General features: G+C 40.5%; 1 protein-coding gene across 3 annotated transcripts; it reads left to right on the forward strand.

Annotated features, from left to right (window-relative positions):
- The first annotated feature begins 83 nt into the window (after positions 1-83).
- pfkfb2a (6-phosphofructo-2-kinase/fructose-2,6-biphosphatase 2a) lies at positions 84-19,146 on the forward strand. Of its 3 annotated transcripts, none has more exons than XM_035521529.1 (16): positions 84-151; positions 848-1,457; positions 4,195-4,320; positions 4,846-4,942; positions 5,282-5,348; positions 5,559-5,633; positions 6,876-6,932; positions 7,237-7,361; positions 8,907-9,114; positions 10,755-10,901; positions 11,190-11,294; positions 11,410-11,539; positions 11,864-11,926; positions 12,490-12,554; positions 15,588-15,779; positions 16,468-19,146. In XM_035521529.1, exons 2-16 carry the CDS (start codon positions 1,310-1,312, stop codon positions 16,519-16,521), a joined length of 1,659 nt encoding a protein of 552 aa, XP_035377422.1. In that variant the 5' UTR covers positions 84-151; positions 848-1,309; the 3' UTR covers positions 16,522-19,146. The 3 variants fall into 3 exon arrangements, with proteins under 3 accessions (XP_035377422.1, XP_035377423.1, XP_035377421.1); XM_035521530.1 differs by lacking the exon at positions 84-151 and having other exon boundaries at positions 416-987; positions 1,305-1,457; XM_035521528.1 differs by lacking the exon at positions 84-151 and having other exon boundaries at positions 416-1,457.
- Positions 19,147-21,809: the final 2,663 nt, after the last annotated feature.

A 21,809-nucleotide genomic window follows, 5' to 3' on the forward strand; every position in this document is an offset into this window, starting at 1 on the left:
ACCAATAAGGTCAACAGTGTTCTGCAGCCTGGCGCGGAGGCCTTTGGCCATACAAGGCGAAGGAATCTGGGAGCTCCCGCCGTCACACATCCTGAGAAACCTCGGTGTTTTCGCACAGAGCTGCTCCCGACGCGTCCCGGGGCCTTATTTAGTAAGTAAACGACCTAGCGCGCTACGGCAGAACAGCGTTTCCAGTGTTAACAGAGAACAGACTGTATTTCTGTGACTGTTGTTACAACAAACCCATGCTGAGATTACAAGAGTAGGGTGGGTTGCATTCGTCAGTCCAGACAGAATTATGTAATAATTCATGAAACATTTTCTCAAGGGAATGATGAGAAATTATTGCGTTATTGTGCTTGAATGCTAAAACGGGAATAACCAGGATGATTAACTGCGTTACCGTAGGGCCACTGCATTTAATCATACAGTGGCCCTACGGTAAGGCAGTTTGTCAACCTGGTGACTGTATTTAATTGAATGGCATGGCGTGAACTTGGTTTAGCTGTGTTTTCGGCGTTATGAGAAGTCATTTATGTAACGTGGCAGTCTAGCGGAACTTCTAGCTGCTGGAACGATTGCGATATTTTTGACTGAGCATTAAAACGTCAAATTATCGAGATATCTAATTATTTTCTTATTGAACATCATTAAGAAACATGAAAGACCAAGTACATAAATAATTAAGCGAATCTGATCACGGATAATGGTTTGGGGGACTTATCTTTGCATTATCTTTACGTACACAAGAGAAGACACTAATTGCATCGTTTGATTGAAGTTATAAAGCAAGCAAATTGTTGACGCTGCATTGATGACTGCTAGCTCCCTCTTTCTCCCGCAACAGACTGTAGGTAGGTTACAGAGAAAGCAGAAGAAAAAGCTTTGAGTGGCATGGATAACATCCAATCAACAGAGCAGACTTGAGCGCTACTCTGAGTCCAGGCAGCGGCAAGAAGCACTTCCTGAAACAAGAGCAAAGTCATAGTAAGATCTTGCTACATCTATTTTTATCTTACCCTGTAGTGACATTGAGCAGTATAAAGAAGTTGAAGCATCTCGGTTTGACAGTTCTGCTGTGGGACAACACGTGAAATAGTCTATTGTTAGCTAGTTCTATTCTTACGCAAGGTAAGTCATATCACTACAAGCTGAAGGCTGGCAAGACGAGGAGTGCAAGACGAGGAGTGCTGTCGCCGATGGCTGCAAACACCGTCGATCACGTACAGCCGTGTCTCTCTCTCGCTCTCTATCTTTGCCTCACATGAGAATAACGCACGCCGGTTGCAACCTACCTCTCGCAGTTTAAATGACCTCTCGGACCGCCAGCTTTGACCCGGGCAGCGCGGGCGCCGACACGCCCCTGCGCCGTACTGCTGCCAGTTTACCAAAAGCCATGGAGAACTACTCAAGCGACAGCAAGAGGCCAGAGCCCAGGACAAACGAGAAAAAATGCTGTAAGTGATATTTGCATTCTTCAGCAATTGAATATGAACAAAGTAGCTAGCTTTTGGCTATACCAGGAAGGGAGCTTGCAAAGGAATTATAGTATTATTACAGTAATGATTATATTATGAGTCTAGTAATGATGTACATAACAGGAAATGTGTTTAGGTTTTAAATCTCCTTAATGTGAAGCCAGTGAATGTCAGGATTCCCATTCATGAGGCTAGGTAGGTTTTTCACTGTGACTGTGTAAAGTAGACAGGCGTTTGCCTATCTCACTGTTAAATCTACAGTCTGTCTGTCAGTACCCTTATTCAGATCATGTTTTTTTTGTCCATTCTGATGCTATTGTACCTTATTGCTACTTGTAACTAAGAGTTGTCAGTACAGTGTCAATTAATAGAGTCAGTTAATTGTTTCCTTGTAATTTTGAAGATGTTTGAGAAGGATAATGTGGTAAGCACCTTGTACTTGTTCATCCGTAGGTTATTTTATTGTCGTTAGGCCATTATGACTGTTCAAGTTCCTCTAGGCCAACAAACAGGACTTTCATAATATATTTTAATTCTGTGGTATACCTGAATGAGGAAATATGTTCATAAAAAAGGCAGATCTAGTTTGGATTTGTACCTTTTCTGTCATAGGGCCAGAAATAGCAGCCACCAATCAGGAGTGCTATTTATATACTATAGATAATGAATTTTATAGGTTTTATAGATAATTGTAAAATGAGATCTCAGTAACATTAAAATGTTAATGTATCTAAACAAATACTGGTGTGCTGTCACTGCCAAATGTGACATTATCGCTGAACCTGTACTTCTGTTCTACAGAATAGGTGTGTTCTGTCATTAATTAACAAATGTCCTTCTCATTTTCATGTTGCATGTTTGTATTACAACTTGTTCATTCATGTTGGGGGGGGTAATCCTTTCAGAGTTTGGAATTTAGCTTTTCAGTTTCACGTGTGCTAGGAATGTCTGGAAGTCATACGATGTGATCAGCAGGTTAGATCATGTCTCTGTTGAACCAAGGGTACTGGGGAGCGAAGGTTCTGATGGAAGATCTCTTCAGATAACCTGCTTTTTAATACTAGCGCTATGTAGGGTGTCTCCACATACTAGGCCTACATTAATCTCAACAAGTGTCAGTCATCATCAGTGGCATAGCGTAAAATTCCGGGTCTCCATTGCAAAACGCACTGTGGAGACCTTTTTTTTTTTTTTTTTTTTTTTTTATGATCCACTCCTGATGGATGGGGTGGGGTGGGGTCTTATATTGAGGCCCCTCCCACTTTTCTACATGCCCCTCGCTCATACCAGTGGTCATCATACTGTGTTCCACCACTGATATGTATTGTGGACGACTGGCTGGTCTTGCATTCCACTTGTAAAGGCGGGATAAGGAACCGCATCCTCTTATGTGGTTACATGTCAGTGGTTGTTTTGATTCTTTAGAACGGAAAGGTTGACGTGTAGTAGAACACACATACCTTTCTGTCTGCAGTCAAATGTGGATACCAGTATGTACACTACATATTGTGTTTCCCTGCAACAGAGATTTCAGTCATTATATATAATATATGGAGTCTATCATAAATTGTTAAATTGTTAGTGGTGAAAATAGCTGGTGTATTTGCTAAAGGATGCAACTGTGAGGTAAGGTTTTTTTTTTTTTTTTTTTTAATCTCAAGCAATGGTTTCTAATCCCAGTCCTGTGGGAACCATTTACTGCACTGAATAAATGTTTCCTTCTCCAGCACACCTGGTGTACCTCATCAGCTAATTACCATGCACTAATTCACAGGTATCACAAAGTAGGGACCGTACAGGGTGGGGTTTGGGAGCCACTGCTTTAGAAAGACTCGCTCTAAGATGATATCTGCACGACATCAAGAGAGAGACTGAATCAGAAAGACAACAAGCCTAGAGAAAATAATTTAGTGGCAATGTGGCCTAATAGAAGGAAATGAGGAACCAGTGTTTTTCCAAAGAATGAGCTTTCAGCTCTTGATTATTTCCCAGCTTGTATTTCAAATAAATATGTCAGGCTTTGCTCATAATCAGATTTCTGATGAACGGAAGGCAAATGTGAAGGGTGGTTGCTAGGTAGCTGCCACATGAAGGACTAACAGAAGGATTGACATGGAAAAACAAACCGAAGCCTTGAGTTTAAGTGCCAAGAAGGTTTTGATACAAGGTCTCATGTTTCTAACATAAAGTTATGACTTAAGAGAAATAAATCTTTAACCCTTCAGTAGATACATGTTTAGATAAATTAGTGGAAGTTGAATAAAAACTCAGATGCAGTAATACCAACCATAGCTTTTGTATCTCAAGATTATTCTACTCCTTTAGTCATAGTGGTTTTAGTAACTTTTTTTTTCCCCAAAATTTAGTGCAGTTTAAGAGGGGCCAGGATTTTTAAAAGACGATTTAGTTTGGTTTGTAGTGGCTTAAGTTTATGATCAACTTTAGGAGAACAGTAATTTTTCAGGACAATCCTGAAGAAGAAGCACAGTGGCTTTCAGGTCCTGCAGGCGTCCAGTTTAGAGCCAGACCCACAATCCCTTGGTTCCTGCTGTGAACGACATCTTTCCATAGAACCATACAAACAGTGGCCACTCGAGAGAGACCAGCTCAGGTGTTCCACAGACAGTGTCTTTAGATGGTATTGTTATAAACCAAAAAAAAAGAGAAAAGTGTCTTATCATTCTTTACACGTGTGTTTCTGCCTTCTATTCTTTAGCATGGGCATCATATATGACAAATTCCTCCACTATGATTGTGATGATTGGCCTCCCTGCAAGAGGGAAGACCTACATTTCCAAGAAGCTCACTCGCTACCTCAACTGGATAGGAGTACCCACAAAAGGTGGGAATGCTGTGAATCCCTGGCCTCACATTTCAACTATAACCACAATATAATAATCTATTCTAATATGTCTATAATCTGTATCTGCAATCGTTACGTGTATGCTACTTCATCTTGTAATAAGAGGAAGAGTGAAAGAGGCGCCAGTGTTGTGTGCACTTCTTCATACCAGCATTGCTTTTGTACATATGCAAACTTGCTTTAGGTTTTGTCTGAGAAAAAAAAAAAAAGGTTTTTACTTCCAAATGTGCTTCAGGTTCATTTCCTGGTTCCATGTGCGTTGTGCCTGGATTGACAGTGAGTTTATGCAGCTTGATCTTTGCTGAATTTATATGGATGCTAAATAAAATTATAGAAGGAAAGAAGAAAGGGGGGCGATCACGGACGTGCTGGCAGTGTGCGTTTGTTTTGGTTTTTTTGTCATCGATGTTCTGGTGGTACAGCAGCACATGGCCTGACACCCCACGTCTTAGGCGCACATTTGTGGAAGACTGGAACCTTCTAACAGCCGCATGTTTTGTGCAGTGTTCAATCTTGGCGAGTACCGGCGGGAGGCTGTGCAGTCGTACAAGTCCTATGACTTTTTCCGCCATGACAATGAAGAGGCCATGAAAATCAGAAAGTGAGTAAGTGGGCGGGGGTTGAGTAAGTGGATGGGAGGTGTGGCTTGATTTAAATAAGTGGGTGGGGCTTCACTGACCCTCCCTGGTGTGACTTTTGCTCTTTAGTCCAAATTCTTTACATACGTCTCAAGCTTTATAGACATGAACATTTACTGACAGCTATCTGCCTGCGCTGATATGCTCACCCTATAGTAAACTCCTGATTGTACTTTTCGCACTAGATATTCTATGTTGGGATAAAAGCAGGCATGCTACATTGCTGAACAAAATAAACATAAAACTGGAAGACAGCAGTCGTGTCAGCGGACGCGCTGACCCGTCTGCCTTTTGCTATTCAGGCAGTGCGCGCTGGTGGCGCTGCAGGACGTGAGGACGTACCTAAATGACGAGGGCGGCCAGATCGCTGTGAGCTCCCCTTCTCTTTGATAGGCACTGCCCTCTGCACTGCCGTCCACAAGTGTTATGGCATGGACAGAGCGGTCAGTTACAGCAGTAGAATGGATTGTATAATGCCTGTTACATAACAGGAAAGTGGTTTCACAAGCCGCACGCTACTTCTGGAATATGTTTTAGTATTAAAGTGAAATGTATCTTGTGCCGTTTAATTCTCCACAGGTCTTTGATGCCACAAACACAACTCGAGAGAGAAGGGACCTCATCCTCAGCTTTGCTCAGGACAATGCCTACAAGGCGAGTTCCCCACAGGCACTTTGGCTCTGGTGTGGCCTTCGCTGTGTGTTAAGAGGACACGGTGAAGAAAGCTTTTCTCGTACAACTAAAAGCGTGAACTGAACTTTAGGAAGTCTCAGGTGGCATGGACATGGGTTAATATATTAGTGTGAATTACAGAAATTAATTCTATTTCCCGGATGTTTGTGTTGTGGCATATAATTTATGCTTATTAAGTGTGTCTGATAAAACACAGCATGATCTGATCAGACTTATTATGTCTGAGAGAAATATGGTAAGCATCAAACCACTAACATGTCAAAACACAGCTAAAAATTTTATCCATTTGTCTAATTGGATGCATGGGGTAAACAGTTAAGATTTTCTACATTATAACCAAGCAATTGTTAACACTAGCGGCGTCCACATTGGAATGGTTATATACAGCAGAAAGCATAAATTAGGGTAACACTTCACATTACATTACAAGTGCAACTATACCATAAATTATAGTGTAACTGTAACGGTGAGCGGTGAGGAAGCGGACGCATGTGTGGAAAGAGCGTGATTTATTACTGGCAAATCCAGAGTCGTCATTATAACAGTCCAAGGTCATAGAGCCAATACGGAGATTGGCTCTATGTTATAAACAAACAAACACTCGAAGGCAAACAAGGGAAGCAGGTTATAACATAGGCTAGGGAACACAAAGGCCTTGAAACACAGACAGGCTTTCATACATCCACCAAACACAACCACGCAAATAAACAATGCAACCAAATGACAGCCAAGACCAGGGCCACAAGGCAGGGTTTAAATACATGAACTAAACTAGGGACAGGTGTGGAAAATCAAACGAGGGGCGGAGAAAACGAAACTACGGCATGGAACTAAAATACACAAGACAGAGAAACCACAGAAGATGGGAGGGATTAATCGTAACAGTAACAATGAAAAACAATACAACAGTACTCTGCTTACATAGTGGAAAATAAAATAATAATTACGGAGAAAGAAAAGTATCAAGCTGTTATTACACGTTATTTTTTACGCTGCAATTACACTGTAACAGAAACTTTAAAAGTACCTGGCCTGCCTTTTAGCATGTACGGTGTGATGTGTGTGTGTGTGTGTGTGTGTGTGTGTGTGTGTGTGTGTGTGTGTGTGTGTGTGTGTGTGTAGTAGGAGTCTCAGCAGCATTGGAGGGAAAAAGGTGTGTAAGAGCAGTTTTGTTCTTAATAAAATCTTGCTTGGCTGTTTCAGGTATTTTTCGTCGAGTCGATTTGCGATGACCCGGATGTCATCGCAGAAAACATTATGGTAGGCTGTTGTTGAGGGCAACCTTTGACTGCACCAATCATAGTATATTAATTAACTTAATACTAATGTTCAGCATTGTGCATTGGCATGTCTGTGCGTATATCAAAAACACAGTCCTTGAAGTTCAAGGAATTTTGATCCCTTTAACTAGGAGTTTAATTAGGCTAGTCATGTTAATACAAGATCAACTAACAGTGAACAAAATCCAGAACTGGATCTGGATTGCGGGTTCAGATGTGACAACCTCTGGCACACGTGGTGATGCAGCAGAAGTTAATGCTTCATATGTGTCCTGCTCTCCTAGGATGTGAAGGTGTCCAGCCCTGACTACCCCGAGAGAGACCGCGAGAGCGTTATGGAAGACTTCTTGAAGAGGATCGAGTGTTACAAAGTCATGTATCAGCCTTTAGACCCCGATAAGCATGACAAGTAAGACCATCCCATTTTAAGCGACACACCTTAGGGATTAATGTAGACACCGTTTTAGACCAGTTTACATTACAATGTAACTTAGATCAAAGCACAATTTTGGTGAGAGCAACATGTGTTGTATCAACTGTACCAGGCATACTGTGATTATTTGTTGCTGCAGTAATATAATCTTACAAGCAGGTGGAGACAGACCACACATGCGTTTACGAAGTCAAGAGTTTCTTTTGAAAAGTGATTACATTTGGTGCTAGTTTTGTGGTATTTTATGGTTATCACAAACCTTTTAGCTATAGTTTATGTTTTGTGTTCATTTTTGAGATCTCTGCTGATTCCAGAGACAGGATGTCCTTGATAAACTTGCAAAAAAAGTTTTTCCATTGAACTGTGAGGGTGTTTTAGGATAACAATTCCTTTCATTCCTCCTCCCTTTTTTGGGAAAGGGAGGGTTGTTTGTCCTGCGTCATAGTTCTTCTTCCAAGCTCACTAGATATTTAAAGATTGGCATGGAAGTTGCAGAAGGGTAAACAGCTTGTTAATATCAGGACTCCACGGACCAGGCACTGTTCTATTGAACTGACAACATTCAATGCTATTTTAAGGCACACTGATAACATGGCAATCCAAAATAATAAAGCTTTGTATATCAGGCCACTCTGATCAGATGGAGAGACAAGCCCTATTCCAATATATTAAACCGTTACACAAAAAAATGCATATTTTTAGAATACATTTAACTGGTCACGTTATTGTGTAGTGATATAATATGAGTGTAATATGAGATACAATATGAGTAATCTGAGTGTAATATAATGTAATGAGTTTTTTGCTACAGCTTTATGCAACAGTTAGTTTCCAAACAAATAAAGTGAAACCAGACGGCCTGTTTGATGCCTGTGCTTGTCCTACAGAGCATCCTTTTCTCCTAACTGTACAAAGAAGGGAATAGATTAATAAATACAAATAATAGAGTAACCCTAGTGAACAACTTGATTCCATCTTTTAATTCTTAATTCTTTCATTCTTAATTTTATTTATTAATTTTTTGTTGTTGTCTTTTTTCCTTTCATCTTTGTTTATGTTCAGTTTAATTTCAGACTAATCTTAGTTGGCAGTGTTACATAAACTATGCCTTTAGTACTGTGTTAGGTAAGCAATTGTTAGTTACATATCAACAAGTTATTTGTTGTGGAACTACTGTTCGGTGGAAGGAATTGCCAATATTGAAACATATTTAACACTACGTATTGGGCTTTTTCTTTATTTTTTAGAACTGTTGCATGAAAGAAATCGAACACTCAAGGTTATGTGTTATTGCGAATAACATCATGGCTGTGATGATTTATGGCAAATCACAGTCATCACTGCAAACAAATCATAACCATGATGATGTAATGACACACCCTACCCTCTCGTATTCTGTTGCTTAAATGTGACATAGCCTTTTGATACAGGTTTGTGATGTAGGAATTGTTTGATGTTAGATTTGACCCATCCCATTTCTAACTATGCGGATGTGATATGTGTTTCTCTTTCGGTGCTCAGAGCGCGCTCCTTTATCCAGGTTATTAATGTGGGCCAGCGGTTCCTGGTTAACCACGTGCAGGACTACATCCAGAGCAAGATAGTTTACTACCTCATGAACATCCACGTACACACCCACTCCATCTACCTGTGTCGCCATGGCGAGAGCGAGTACAACGTGGAGGGGCTAATCGGTGGCGACTCGGGTCTGTCTGCGCGTGGCAAAGAGGTTGGCGCGTGCACACATACACACACGTGCACTCACACACACACACACACACACACACACGTACACACACACACACACATGCACACTCACACACATGTGTACTCACACACACACACACACATGCGCACTCACACGCACACACACACATGCGCACTCACACACACACACATGCACACACACACACATACACACACACACACATACACACACACACACACACACATAGACACACACACACACATGCGCACTCACACACACACACACACACACACATACACACACACACACACATAGACACACACACACACATGCGCACTCACACACACACACACGTCTGCTGCCTTTTGAATGCTTTGCATAATAATGTAGACTTTGCCCTCATTTAAATACGGTCATTTACTGTAACTTAATTTGTTCGTGTTCACATAATGTGACAAAGCAGTGGGGGATTTGTGAAGGGGAAGCAAATAAAAGCTGGACGTTTTACTGTAGGGGATGAAATCACTACATGGTTGGGATCACACCAGGCAGGGCTACTCCTTCCCTTACAGTCTGAGTGGCATCATCTAAACCCTGCATTGAAGTGGCAAAATGGACTCACACTCTGTTGCATAACTTGTGACAGCTGGGTTTATGGAGCTTAGGAAAATATTGGCACATACAGCATTCAAGAGTGCTGCTACATTGAATAATGAGGCGAGGCAGGATTCATGTGTGGAGATGAGTGATATTTGCTGAGTGGAAATCAATAATGCTAATCCTTAAAACAGTCCATAGTGAGATTACTGGGAGTTCAAGACACATACGTAGGATGCATAGTGCAAGACACATAAGAAACAAACCGGGATTAAGAGGAACTCAGCAACGAGGAAGATATTACATCAGTGACTGACAAGACAGGAAAACAAAGGGTGTAAATAGATTAGGGGGAAACAAGGCATAGGTGCACACAATGAAGGGCAGGGATACACAAGACCAGGTGGGGACGAAACCAAAACAACAAACACATGGCACATAGTATCATGGGAATGGTGACACCAAAGGGGGGAAACTGTGACAAGCACAAATACATAAAGGCAACTGGTTTTCATGAAACCTTTCAGGAAAGCCGTAGATGCTGAATAACTGAAACCAGAAAAATAAAGCAGAATAGTTGAGGTGTGCTGGTACTAAGTGCCAGAACTTTCTGGAGAAGCTGTTGGATATTGGTATACAGGCCTCTTGTAATCATCAGACATACATGAACCATAGGTATATAGCTTTATAGAATTGTTGTACATTGAAAATGGTCTGTTTTCAGGGGATATATTAACCAACTTTACATGTGTTTACATTTTACACTGCCAGTTATAATTTTTTTATATATATATATACATATATATATATATATATATATATATATATATATATATATATATATAAATTTGTTTTACTGGAACAAGCGTTTCACATTTCTAACTTAACTGCAGGATTTTTACGACACCACTAAATGAGGGCCCTGATCCTAGATGTGGTGTCTGAATGAAGTCAGAGTGGAGCTGTTGTGTCTGGGCTGCGCCCGAGTGCAGCTGGGGTGTGGAGGTGTCGCGTGGGCACGCACGTGTGCTCATGCTCGTCTCCGCTGTGGCGTGTCTGTACAGTTTGCCCGAGCTCTGCGCACTTTCGTGGAGGACCAGCGATTGGCAGGCCTGAAGGTGTGGACTAGCCAGCTGAAGCGCAGCATTCAGACGGCTGAGGCGCTGGGCGTGCCCTACGAGCAGTGGAAAATCCTAAACGAGATCGATGCGGTGAGCCCCCGTAGTCCCTGCCCACAGGCCCCTGCCTCCAGCACCACCACACAGCTGTTATTGTCAGGGTTTTACTGGGTTTCATATGTTCTGGAGAAATGGAGGCTGCATGGGATGTAAATGGGCTGTTTTTGTTCGTGTTTATCACCGCAGAATAGTGGGAGGAGGAAAACATTTGTCATTCACTTAAACTACTCCTATTCTTACATGTAAGGAAGGTTTGTGTGTGTGTGTGTATGTGTGTGTGTGTGTGTGCTCATGTGCTTGTATGTGTTTGTGTGTTATAAGGGAGTCTGTGAGGAAATGTCTTATGAAAAGATCAAAAGGGATTATCCTGATGAATACACTTCGAGAGATCAGGACAAGTACCATTATCGCTACCCAGGGGGTGAGGTAAGCATCACACACACACACACACACACACACATGATTCATAGTCATTCAAACAAAGATAAAACCCATTACTGTGTGGCATATACCTGTGGTTTATCCCATCTGGCTTGTGTAGTCCTACCAGGACCTGGTGCAGCGGTTGGAGCCGGTCATCATGGAGCTGGAGAGGCAGGGTAACGTGTTGGTCATCTGCCACCAGGCGGTCATGAGATGCCTCCTAGCATACTTTCTGGACAAGAGTGCTGGTTAGGCTCTTCTTTCTCTCCGGTCTCTCCTTCTCTTGCCTCTCTGTCTTTCTCTCACCCCTGTCTCTCCTCTATCTGATCTCTCTCTCTATCGCTCTCTCACACACAAGCACATGAATTATCAAAGTTTGACGAAACAGAAAATGTGATTATGCTCATGCACTGTGTTCGAGTACTCTTTAGGTGAGACATGATAGAGCAGCATTCGATCTCTTCCGGAGGTCGGATGCAGGGCAGGTTTGAACGCTGCGCTGGTCTCCCCTCTGGCTGTGCCTCCAGCCGGGCTCCTGTATCTAATGCTAGCCCCTCTCTGTTCTGCCCCAGATGACTTGCCTTATCTGAAGTGTCCTCTCCACGTGGTGCTCAAGCTCACCCCTGTGGCTTATGGTAAGCTCTGTTGCCTTTGGAAGCTGTGCCTCTCTGGTCAATGTTTTTTTCCTCCTGTATGCTGCTCTTGCACCTGAATCTCCAATCATCAGCAGTGGCTGTGGGTGACTGTGGATTTGACATGAATCAATGCTCTGGCAAATTCAGACTGCACTGAACAAAAAGGAGTGGGGGAAGGAGAAATTAGCAGGACATTGTATTTGGGTAAATCCTAGAGTGCCAGCAAGTTGCGATTTCTGTGTAAATCAAGCCCTAGCAATGGGGAACACCACTGGACTCAGCCCCGCGTACCGATAGCCAGAAGCATCCCTGCTCATCTGAGAATAGCTGTCAAGCTTCTGAAGAAAGAAAGAGAAAATTTAACACCCCTGTGATTGTCAACAACTTGAACTGGCAATGACGTTTAGATATCGTTTAGATACGTTTAGATATAACTGCAGCATGTGTCACAGGAACATGCACGTCACACCATCATGCCACTGCTTTGTCCTGGACATGAATGTCCATGTATAAAAATCTAAGAATTCACAAATAGAAGTGTTATTAACCCAGTGCCTTTGCAGGTTGTAAAGTGGACATGTTTGACCTGAAAGTAGAGGCCGTGAACACGCACCGGAATAGACCGCTGGTAAGGACAGTTTGTCTTTGTCACTCCTTTGTTTTTAAGCCGTGTACTTACATTTGTTGAATGTTTACTATTTCTGGTTATGAATTTCTATTTACAAAATCCTCTTGCAGTTCTGTGGTTTCACATATCAGAGCATAGATAACAATTGTCTAGTACTCACGAACTTCTGTAGACATATCAAACCTCAGATAAAAGACAACACAATATTTATTCATTCCATTATTTATTCAACAGCAGTTAAGACAAAATACTGAAACCATGTTTTCACACTTAGGAAACAGAGGATGTGAATGAGGTGCACTTGGCTTGTTAATGCCTAGGAAAAACATCGGAAATGAAGTCAGAGATTCAATTGTTGCTACTTATCAATCTAGTGTTATAAAGTAGTGTTACAAAGTAGTGGTACAAGGCCATTTCCAAACAATCTGAAAGCTATCGTTCTATAATGAACAGGGTTATTTGCCAATGGGGAACATTAAAAACAGCTGCCATTCATCCCAAGGTCAGACCATATATTGTTCAGTGAATTCTCAAAGAAGCCAACATGGGTATGTGAATCACCATGTGTGTTGAAAACCAAATACAGTACATCACCACAAGTGCCTCATCATCAAGCATGATGATGGTGTGATGATGGACAGTTGATGGTGTGATGATGGACAGTTGATGGTGTGATGATGGACAGTTGATGGTGTGATGATGGACAGTTGATGGTGTGATGATGGACAGTTGATGGTGTGATGATGCAGGGTTGATGCTTTGATGATAGATGGTAGATGGTATGATGATGGAGGGTTGAGAGTGTGATGATACAGTCACCTGGGCACCCTCCAGTCAATTATCCCACCAGGAACTCCTCTTTGTAATAGACAATTCCAAAGATAAATATGATCTGAACAACTCAGCTTGGCAGAAACTGGGTCACGCAACAGGACAATAACACATCGCATTACAGCAAATCTACACCAATCTATTTGTTGTAATCTGAGATTAGATTCACCTAACTCTTGGACCTGGTAAATATTACAAGGATTGTGTGTGTATATATATATGTGTATATATATATATATATATATATATATATATATATATATATATATATATATATATATATATATATATATATAGGAAATTTGTATGCAGTATTAGAAAAACAGAAGAAAATGAAACAACATCTTATATAGAATACAATGGTAAGTACTTAGTGTGACTTCTCCTTACACTTAAGAAAAACTCTGGGAAGTGCTGAAAGAAGCCTTTCAGAACCCTTAAAGAAGGTTTAATATACCAGAAGAGGCCCGTGTCCCAGAAAACGAGACATTCAGACGTTGGGAAGAACGATAGCGGTACAAACGTAATGTAAAACAGAATCAGAAAGTAAATGAAATATAAGAGTTGTATATGAATTCCTCTACTGTTACTTTGAAACCCAACGAATGTGTGTGTGTGTGTGTGCGTGTGTGTTAAGGCATGAGTAGTAAAGATGAGTGGTAGAGTTGACCACAGTGACTATTGGTGGATATATATGGGTATATGTGCATATTTTTATGAGTAGGTCTCTTTGTGTGTGTGTGTGTGTGGGGGGGGGGGGGGGGGTGTGCTGAAGGCGTGAGTGGTAAAGATGAGTGGTAGAGTTGCCTACAGTGACTGTTGGTGGATATATGTGAGTATATGCGTACAATTTTATGAGTAGGCCTGTGTGTGTGTAGTTAGGTGTCCTAGAGAAGGCAGAAGACCACTGTAAGGCTTAAAAAGAGACACCACAGCCCTGTGGTCACAGGAAAACAAAGAGACTCAGCTATTGTTAGTTGACACAGCTGAGATTCACACTGTCCAGCAGCATGGTGGGCTTTACCAGGAGTCCTGCACTTTTAGAGCACTGCCTATGGAGTTCAGTATTTGTCTGCCCCCAGATAAACAGATATACTTTAGACCTAGTTGTTTCACATGGTTTGACAACGCATCAATGTTGCAATCATGGATTGTGATAGACATTAGCTTAGTGACCAGCAGAAAACAATGAACAAATAGAGAGAATATACATAAACGCTATATATCAGTCCTACCCGATGATCCGATGAAAATAATTGAGCAGAAAGAGAACCCAGTATTTTGTAAACGGCTAACAGACTTTGGTGTTCGACCTCGCTCGGTTACACTTATTAGATCACTGTAGAGCAATCAGGAAGGAACAGTTTGGGGACAGAATACAGGTCAAGATTAGCAAAGGAATAAGACAGGGTTGCATACTGTCTCCTTTCCTATATGTCAAGGAGATTATGCAAAATTTAGAGCTAGAAATGACTGGTATTGAAGTCACAATTGGTGGGTGAATCATTAGCATTGTGAGATATGCAGGAAGTGAGCAAAAGCAAGGAGGATCTGAGACATCATTTTCAGAGTCAAAGAAGAAAGTAAAAAAATGGGCTTGCACTACGAATACAGCATTACGAATACAAAGATCATGACCACAGCACAGTAGTAGTAAAGTGCAAATCAAGATCAGTGGTGAAGAGATTGACTCAGTCCAGGATTTTTCTGGGAGCTAGGATTGGTGTGACAGTCACGCACAGAATAGCACTGGGGCGTCCAGCTATGGTCGGCATGACGAGATCTGGAAAAGCAAAGACATCAGTCTAGCTGCTATATTAAATAAATATTTGTGGACTTAACAATTAAGGAACATTTAGCTTTACCTGGGTAATTAGCGTTTGCTTTTATCAATATGCAATCATTACACACCATCTCACTTTGTCCCCTGATGCAGACAAGGTCAGCGTATGAATATCTCATATTACTATGTAACTAAACAAAGACATAACAGAGGTTTTTGCGAAACAAATAATAGGGCTGTTTTGCATGCTTCATTGTGGGCTGGCCAGCTCCACTTTCTCCATACTCCAGAACATATATTTGTTGGCCCAGATGTGCTCTTGACCCAACGTCTGAGAACATCTGTCAAATGTTCCTTGGGTTTGAACCTTTTCCTCTTGGCCATGACTCCTTTCCTCACTCTTCTGTCATTGTAACCAGAGTAAACCCAGGCAGGAAGTTCCGCCTGCTCTGCTGCGGAGGAACAGCTTCACACCGTTATCCAGTCAGGACCAGGTGAAGCGGCCCCGTCTGTTTAGCATGGGCAACCCGCCCCGGATACCGCTCCCACCCTCGCTGGCGTCCACAGAGGTTCCTGAAGCCCAGGAGCAGGAGGAACTCAGTGATGACCAAGTTAGTTTTCTGGCCTATTATCATGTGAGGGTGTGGGTGTGGGTCTGGATGTGGTTGAGCAAGTGTGAATGTTTTGTGTATGAATGTGTTTAGTAGTCCAAGGAGCTAATAGATATACTGGCACAAAATGTACATACATTAATTTTATGGAAATGGATATTTTTCTAAAGAAATTATAGGAGCAAAAGCATTTGCTTTTCTACTAACAGTGTAGAGTTTTCTTGCTGTTGAAAGAAATTGACTTGGGTCCTTTTTACTCCATCTTAATTCACTGTGCTGATACAGCCCTCACAGGACAACAGCATCGGCCTTTATTGGTCAAATTTGTTCAGGTTTCTATTTCTGGCGAATGAAATTTGCATATTGTTTAGAGAGTGTGACTGCGCTGCATTAGGATATGCAATACCTCCTCTGCCACTTTAAACCATTGGTATTTTAATCCATACGTACTTTATTGCATAAGAATTTTAATACTTTAAAGCCACTTTGCTATTAAAGTTTGTTGACACCGAAATAATAATAAATCATTAGAAATCATTTATATTACATGAATTACATTGGAGCACTTTTTGCTGTCAAATGCACGAATCCATCTTGTACTTAAATACAAACTTCTATGATTATGTTGTTATGCTTAAATGAAAATGACTTGTGTAATAAACACATAACTCTCAGTGCTTTTTCACAGGAGGAGCGCAACTGGTTCAGTTCTGGAGACCCAGATGACAGCTTCACTAAATGAGGAGAGAAGCACTTAAACCTCCACCTGTATGACCAGTGTTGAGACACAGTGTTGAGACACAGTGCAGTTCCACACCTTAATCCTATTTGTATTCTAGCCCCGAAACAAGCCAAAACTGCACTTGATTCAGCGAGTGTTCTGCTGGTCAAAGCAGCTTCTGTATCACCTGTAACTATAGCTGGGCTCATCCGAGCTGTGGCTAGATGACCCCAGTAGCCCCCTGTAGTAAACAGAAATGTTAGTGTCTGTTATACAGTAATGAAACAGGTGAAGGTTAGATTGGCAGACTGCAATTTAAGAGTTGTACACTTAACTAGGCATTGGAGAGATGCTTTATTCATGCCCTTGTATGGCTTGAGCGTATTTTGATGTGCAACCAGTTTTAGGTCTTCAAACCATCTCTTTTCCATGGGCAGATGTCATGATTCACTTCTCACTCATCGTCCTCTGTAATCCCCTATAAACTTTATTTCATTTGACCACTGTGACATGGTTTATGTAAAGGTGCTGCTAAATCCAGTCATTTGTTCATTGATGCCAGAGCCTGTGAAAATGAGATAGTATTTGATCACAGTTCTCTCTCTCTTTTTTTTTTTTTAATATTCTGGATTTTTCTTCTTTTTTTTCCCATCCCAATTTTTCTCCCTAAATGATTCATATCCTATTCCCACCCATCAGGTATGTTTCCCCTGTTACACAACAGCTGCCGACCAGGGAATGCCATGCACATGCAGCCAATCAACACGTCTTTTCGATCTGCAGCTCATTCAGTGTCAGGGGGTGGAGTAACACACTTTGAGGATATCCACCCCTTCACATCCACGAGTGGCCAGTGTCATTGTAAGTGATGGTGGAGAGCAAGTATGCAAGTATGACACCACCCCCATCACTCAGGAGCCTTTGAGGGTCTGTCTTGCAAAAAGCTTTCTGTCCTTATTGTGATCTTCTTGTTCTTCTGTCTGTTCTTGGGCACTGCTCTCATAATCCCATGCACAAGCTGTATAACTCAACTAATCTTAAAGGGTGGAAGCCTCTGCTGCTGTGGCCTGGTAAACCCCACCCCTTGCTCTGAAACCCTGCCCTTTCCACCAAATGTGAATGCCCTCTGGTATGTTAATGCATGCCAACCATTCATTCCAGGGGAGATATAGTCATAGTTTTCTATGGGTACAGTCACCTGTCATAACTGATATGGTTTTCAGGCAACTATTCTGTGACTGTCTTAGAAAATTCTGTGGTCCCCCATCTAAGTCATTGTTTCCATGGCAGTTTTTCGAGTCAAATGTAGGCTTAATAGTTAAACCAACCAAAGGGTGCTTAGATTAGTTACACAATTTGAAATGGCAACTGATTAGGCTGACTACGGTGGAGCAATAGGACTTGGAATGGAAGCATTTGTTGTGTTGTAGTGTCTTACTATTCTGGGAATCCTCTGCAAACCTCTGATTATCTCATGAAGGATGACTGGTCTCACAGAGTTGCAAAAGACTTCTCAATGTTTCAGTGTGAAAGCAAAACAGATTAACAAATAGAGCTTCACCAGAAGAGTAACTATTCAAACAATGAAAAGTTCTGATTATAAAGACTATAATGCATGCTTAGACTTAACCAAAAGAATATACATCCTTTTCATTTTTAAGCAGCTTTTTTGTTGTTATAATTGAATTGTTAAAATGTTTTTAACTTTCAAATGTTATTCTTGTTTACTTGTTTACCCACATTATCACTGTTTATAGATATGAAGGGGAAGGAGAGCAGTGAATGGTTATTGCAGCATTCTATACTCTAGCCCTCTAGCACTATACACTCTAGGGTTTTCTCTGCTCCAAAGTACCAGAGGAGCTCATCTGTTAACCAAATCAGAGAAGCAAAAACTTTGGACAGTTGTGCTGCTGGCATTGCAGGATTTATGGACTATTGGCTCTGCAAATGTGATGAAATTATCTGATTGTAATATAAAAATGTACATTGTGAAGTTTGTATCCAGTTCCTTTTTCCTCTCTCACAAAAAAAAGAAAAGAAAAGAAAACCAGTATCCAGCGAACTATGTTCGTGTCTCTGTTAAGCAGGTGCCTGGACAAGAAGACTTTAATAATGCACTTATTCAGAGAAAATGTAGAAATGTATGCTGTAACAGTAGAGAGGAATGAGGTAAAATGCTTTCAGTGGGAGCAAATCACTGTGCCTTTGTGTGGAAACATGTATTTTCCAGACCTTTCATGTAAATGTACTGGTGTAGCTGCGTGGTGTAGGCTGGAACAAACCTCATTTGTAATCTAATGGTTTGATATAGTCATGTCATTTTTTGATGTCACGTTGTTTGTATGTTTGTTTTTGTTGTTGTTTTTAACTTTATGCCGCTTGTTGGTGCACTCCTTTTGGCAGTCGTTAGTGGCATGTGGTGAGGCATTCTGATTGCTGTCATATTTATTATGCATTGTGTTATTTTCTGTTGAATGTTATTTTTAAGGACACAGGAGGAATATCTCTTCATATATATTTGGGAGAAAAGAAAAAGTATTGTATATTTTGCCCCCTAATCCTTAAAAATCACTATTAAGTAAACCTGTTTATTCTCTTGTGTTATTTAAACATGATTATAAATGATTAAATGCTTATATTATAGTGGTTGCCAGTGTTCTTTTGTGTTAATACATGTATTTTGCAAATACCTGGTCTGAACTACTGTGAAAAATGATAACTGTGTCGCTAACTACATATTTTGCTAATATGGCTTGAAATCAGAAAAAAAGAGCTTGTTAGCTCTTGCTTTATCTAGGTAGCTATAGCTACGTTTGAACATTACAATGAAGTAATAGCTAAGATAGTTATGCTATCGCTAGCGAGCTACTGTAAGAAAGGATCGGACACACGGTCAATATTTATAGCTAGCTAGCGTTAGATCGGTTGTTTTAGGTTGAATTCAATGCTAATGTTATCATACTATGGTTTTTATTTATTTATTTATTTATTTATCGTTGCTACATATTTCTTGTGACAGTTTCTTGACCAATTGGTGTGTGTTGTAATTTCACAGTATTACAAAGTTACTGGAAATTATACACGTTAAAATATTCTCTGCTCAAGTGGGCTTTCAGGTGGTGCACCATTTCCTGGTGCTCATTTTACCTTTAAAGCATGCTTCCCACAGAAATATTTTTTCTAAATCATTTCTGAGTTTTGACCCAATTGGAGGAGTCTTTTTTATTTACACATTTCACTTTATTCCTCATGGTATGTACATACAGCATTTAGCAGTCATGCTTATCTAGAGCGACACAAGCTACCTTTTTATCAGTGTGAAATTTTGTGTGCTCTCTGGGACCAAATGGTGTATAAACATAAACCTATGGTAATAATCTTTTAACATTTTACTTTTAAACGTTTTCTTTCCGAGTTATTTGTGAGCCAAAGCTAACCCAGGCTATATGTCAGCAGTATAGCAGCTGTGACATTAGTAAGCACCTATTACTTAGTTAGATCTGGAACCAAGAACCTCAACTGTAAAATCATTTACTTCATCTGCAGTGAATTAAATCATTAAAATAGTTCTTAATTACTTAAATTACCCAAGTAATCAGATTAGTGAAATTATGCTATTGTGGCTCACCTGGCAGAGCAAGGTGTTAGGAACACCAAGGTCATGGGTCTTATTCCCAGGGAATGCACACACTGTCATACTGATAAATATATGAATAAGTGACTGACATAAGTCTGCCAAATGATACAAATGTAATGTAAATTAGAACATAATGGGCTGTAGATGGGTAAACAGAATGCATGATGATGTGTGTAATGGTGGTGTGAAATTCAGATGCGATGCTAACCCCTAAACCACAGTGGCTGTGTTGAGTGTATTCACCTTGACCTTGATCAGACTGTTTAATCAGACTTACTAGTTTGAGTTTTAAAAAATCCTCCATTAAGTGGTTCAAGAGCATTCAAAATTCCAAAAGATCCTGTCATGTTGATAAATACGCAAGACAGTCTGGATAAGGGCATCTGTACAATCTAACAATAACCCTTAACACTGATGATAGTGTTGAGGGGTACTTAGGATCAGGTTATGATGCTAGAAGGTAGCATGGATTGAAGCGGGGTTTTCCAACACCATATCCCCCCCATACAATTTGTCACCAATTGCAAACACCAGATTCGTAAATCATAGATGTTTCATAATTTTAAAAACTGGGGGAAAGGACAGCGAAATATGTGTCTGCTTTTCTTTTATGCTTGTTAGTGATCTCATTAAATAATTAGCTTCTGCGAGCCTTTATAACCTTGGAAAGGTTTCTCAGAAAGTGGACATGAACCCACCCACTCAATGTTAATCACTGGTGCCAGTTCAGCCACACAAAATTTTGTTGGATGGTTGCTATGTGTTTTTCCATGTGGGTGCCAGCATGAGCAGTTGGACTTTACCCAGGGTATAACGAATACAGCGGGACAGCAGGGTAAACACCTCAAATTATTTATGGCCTCATTTCCTTAAGGTCCGGACCAGCCTGTTGCAAAGGATGGGTGGACCCAATGATTATTGCCAGAAGCGCCATGAAAGTTCGTTTGTTTTCATTCTGACAAACTTGATAAGCTGAGGCAGAGAGAATCCACATGCATCAGATCCACAGGGGTCTTGAGAATATTTGTGAAGGTCAGTCACATTAATGTAAATGAGTAAAAACTCAGAAAACTGTATTTATATGGCTTTTTAATATGGTTTAGTTTTTATTTAAGGCTAATATGCCTGAATAAGGCACATGCTTCTATAAACAACAAAATTTTAAAGACATTCATCTTTATTGAGAAAATGTCTAAGGGGTCTATGAATGTATTGGAGTCTATGGAATCTTTGCTCACATATCCAAAATATTTGAAAAAGTCAACCACAGTATCCTACTACAGCATCCTACTAAAGTTCAACTATTATGTCATTGAAACTGTGGTGTCGGTATGGTTCAAAAGCAGAAAAACTGCATCATGGCAGAGCAAAGGACATTATCTGGTTTGCTAATGAAAGTAATATTTTTCTATCTAATAAAGATAGAAAGCCATATATAATCTCTTTTAATCTATAAATCCCATTTTATCCTATGTGTTGTGCTTAACATATTATCCCTCACTATTTATTCATGCTTTTAAGACGGTTTGCCTTTTAAACCTATAAAAAGGCATTGTTAACGTCTGTATGTCTAATCGTATATTAAACAAGGTCCTTTGTACCAAATTTCCTGAAATTCTCATTGATGTTCAACTATTCTGGAAAGAGAACATTACTTTGATCTTAAACA

Source organism: Electrophorus electricus, chromosome 22 (genome assembly GCF_013358815.1).
Source record: "Electrophorus electricus isolate fEleEle1 chromosome 22, fEleEle1.pri, whole genome shotgun sequence".
NCBI lineage: Eukaryota > Metazoa > Chordata > Actinopteri > Gymnotiformes > Gymnotidae > Electrophorus > Electrophorus electricus.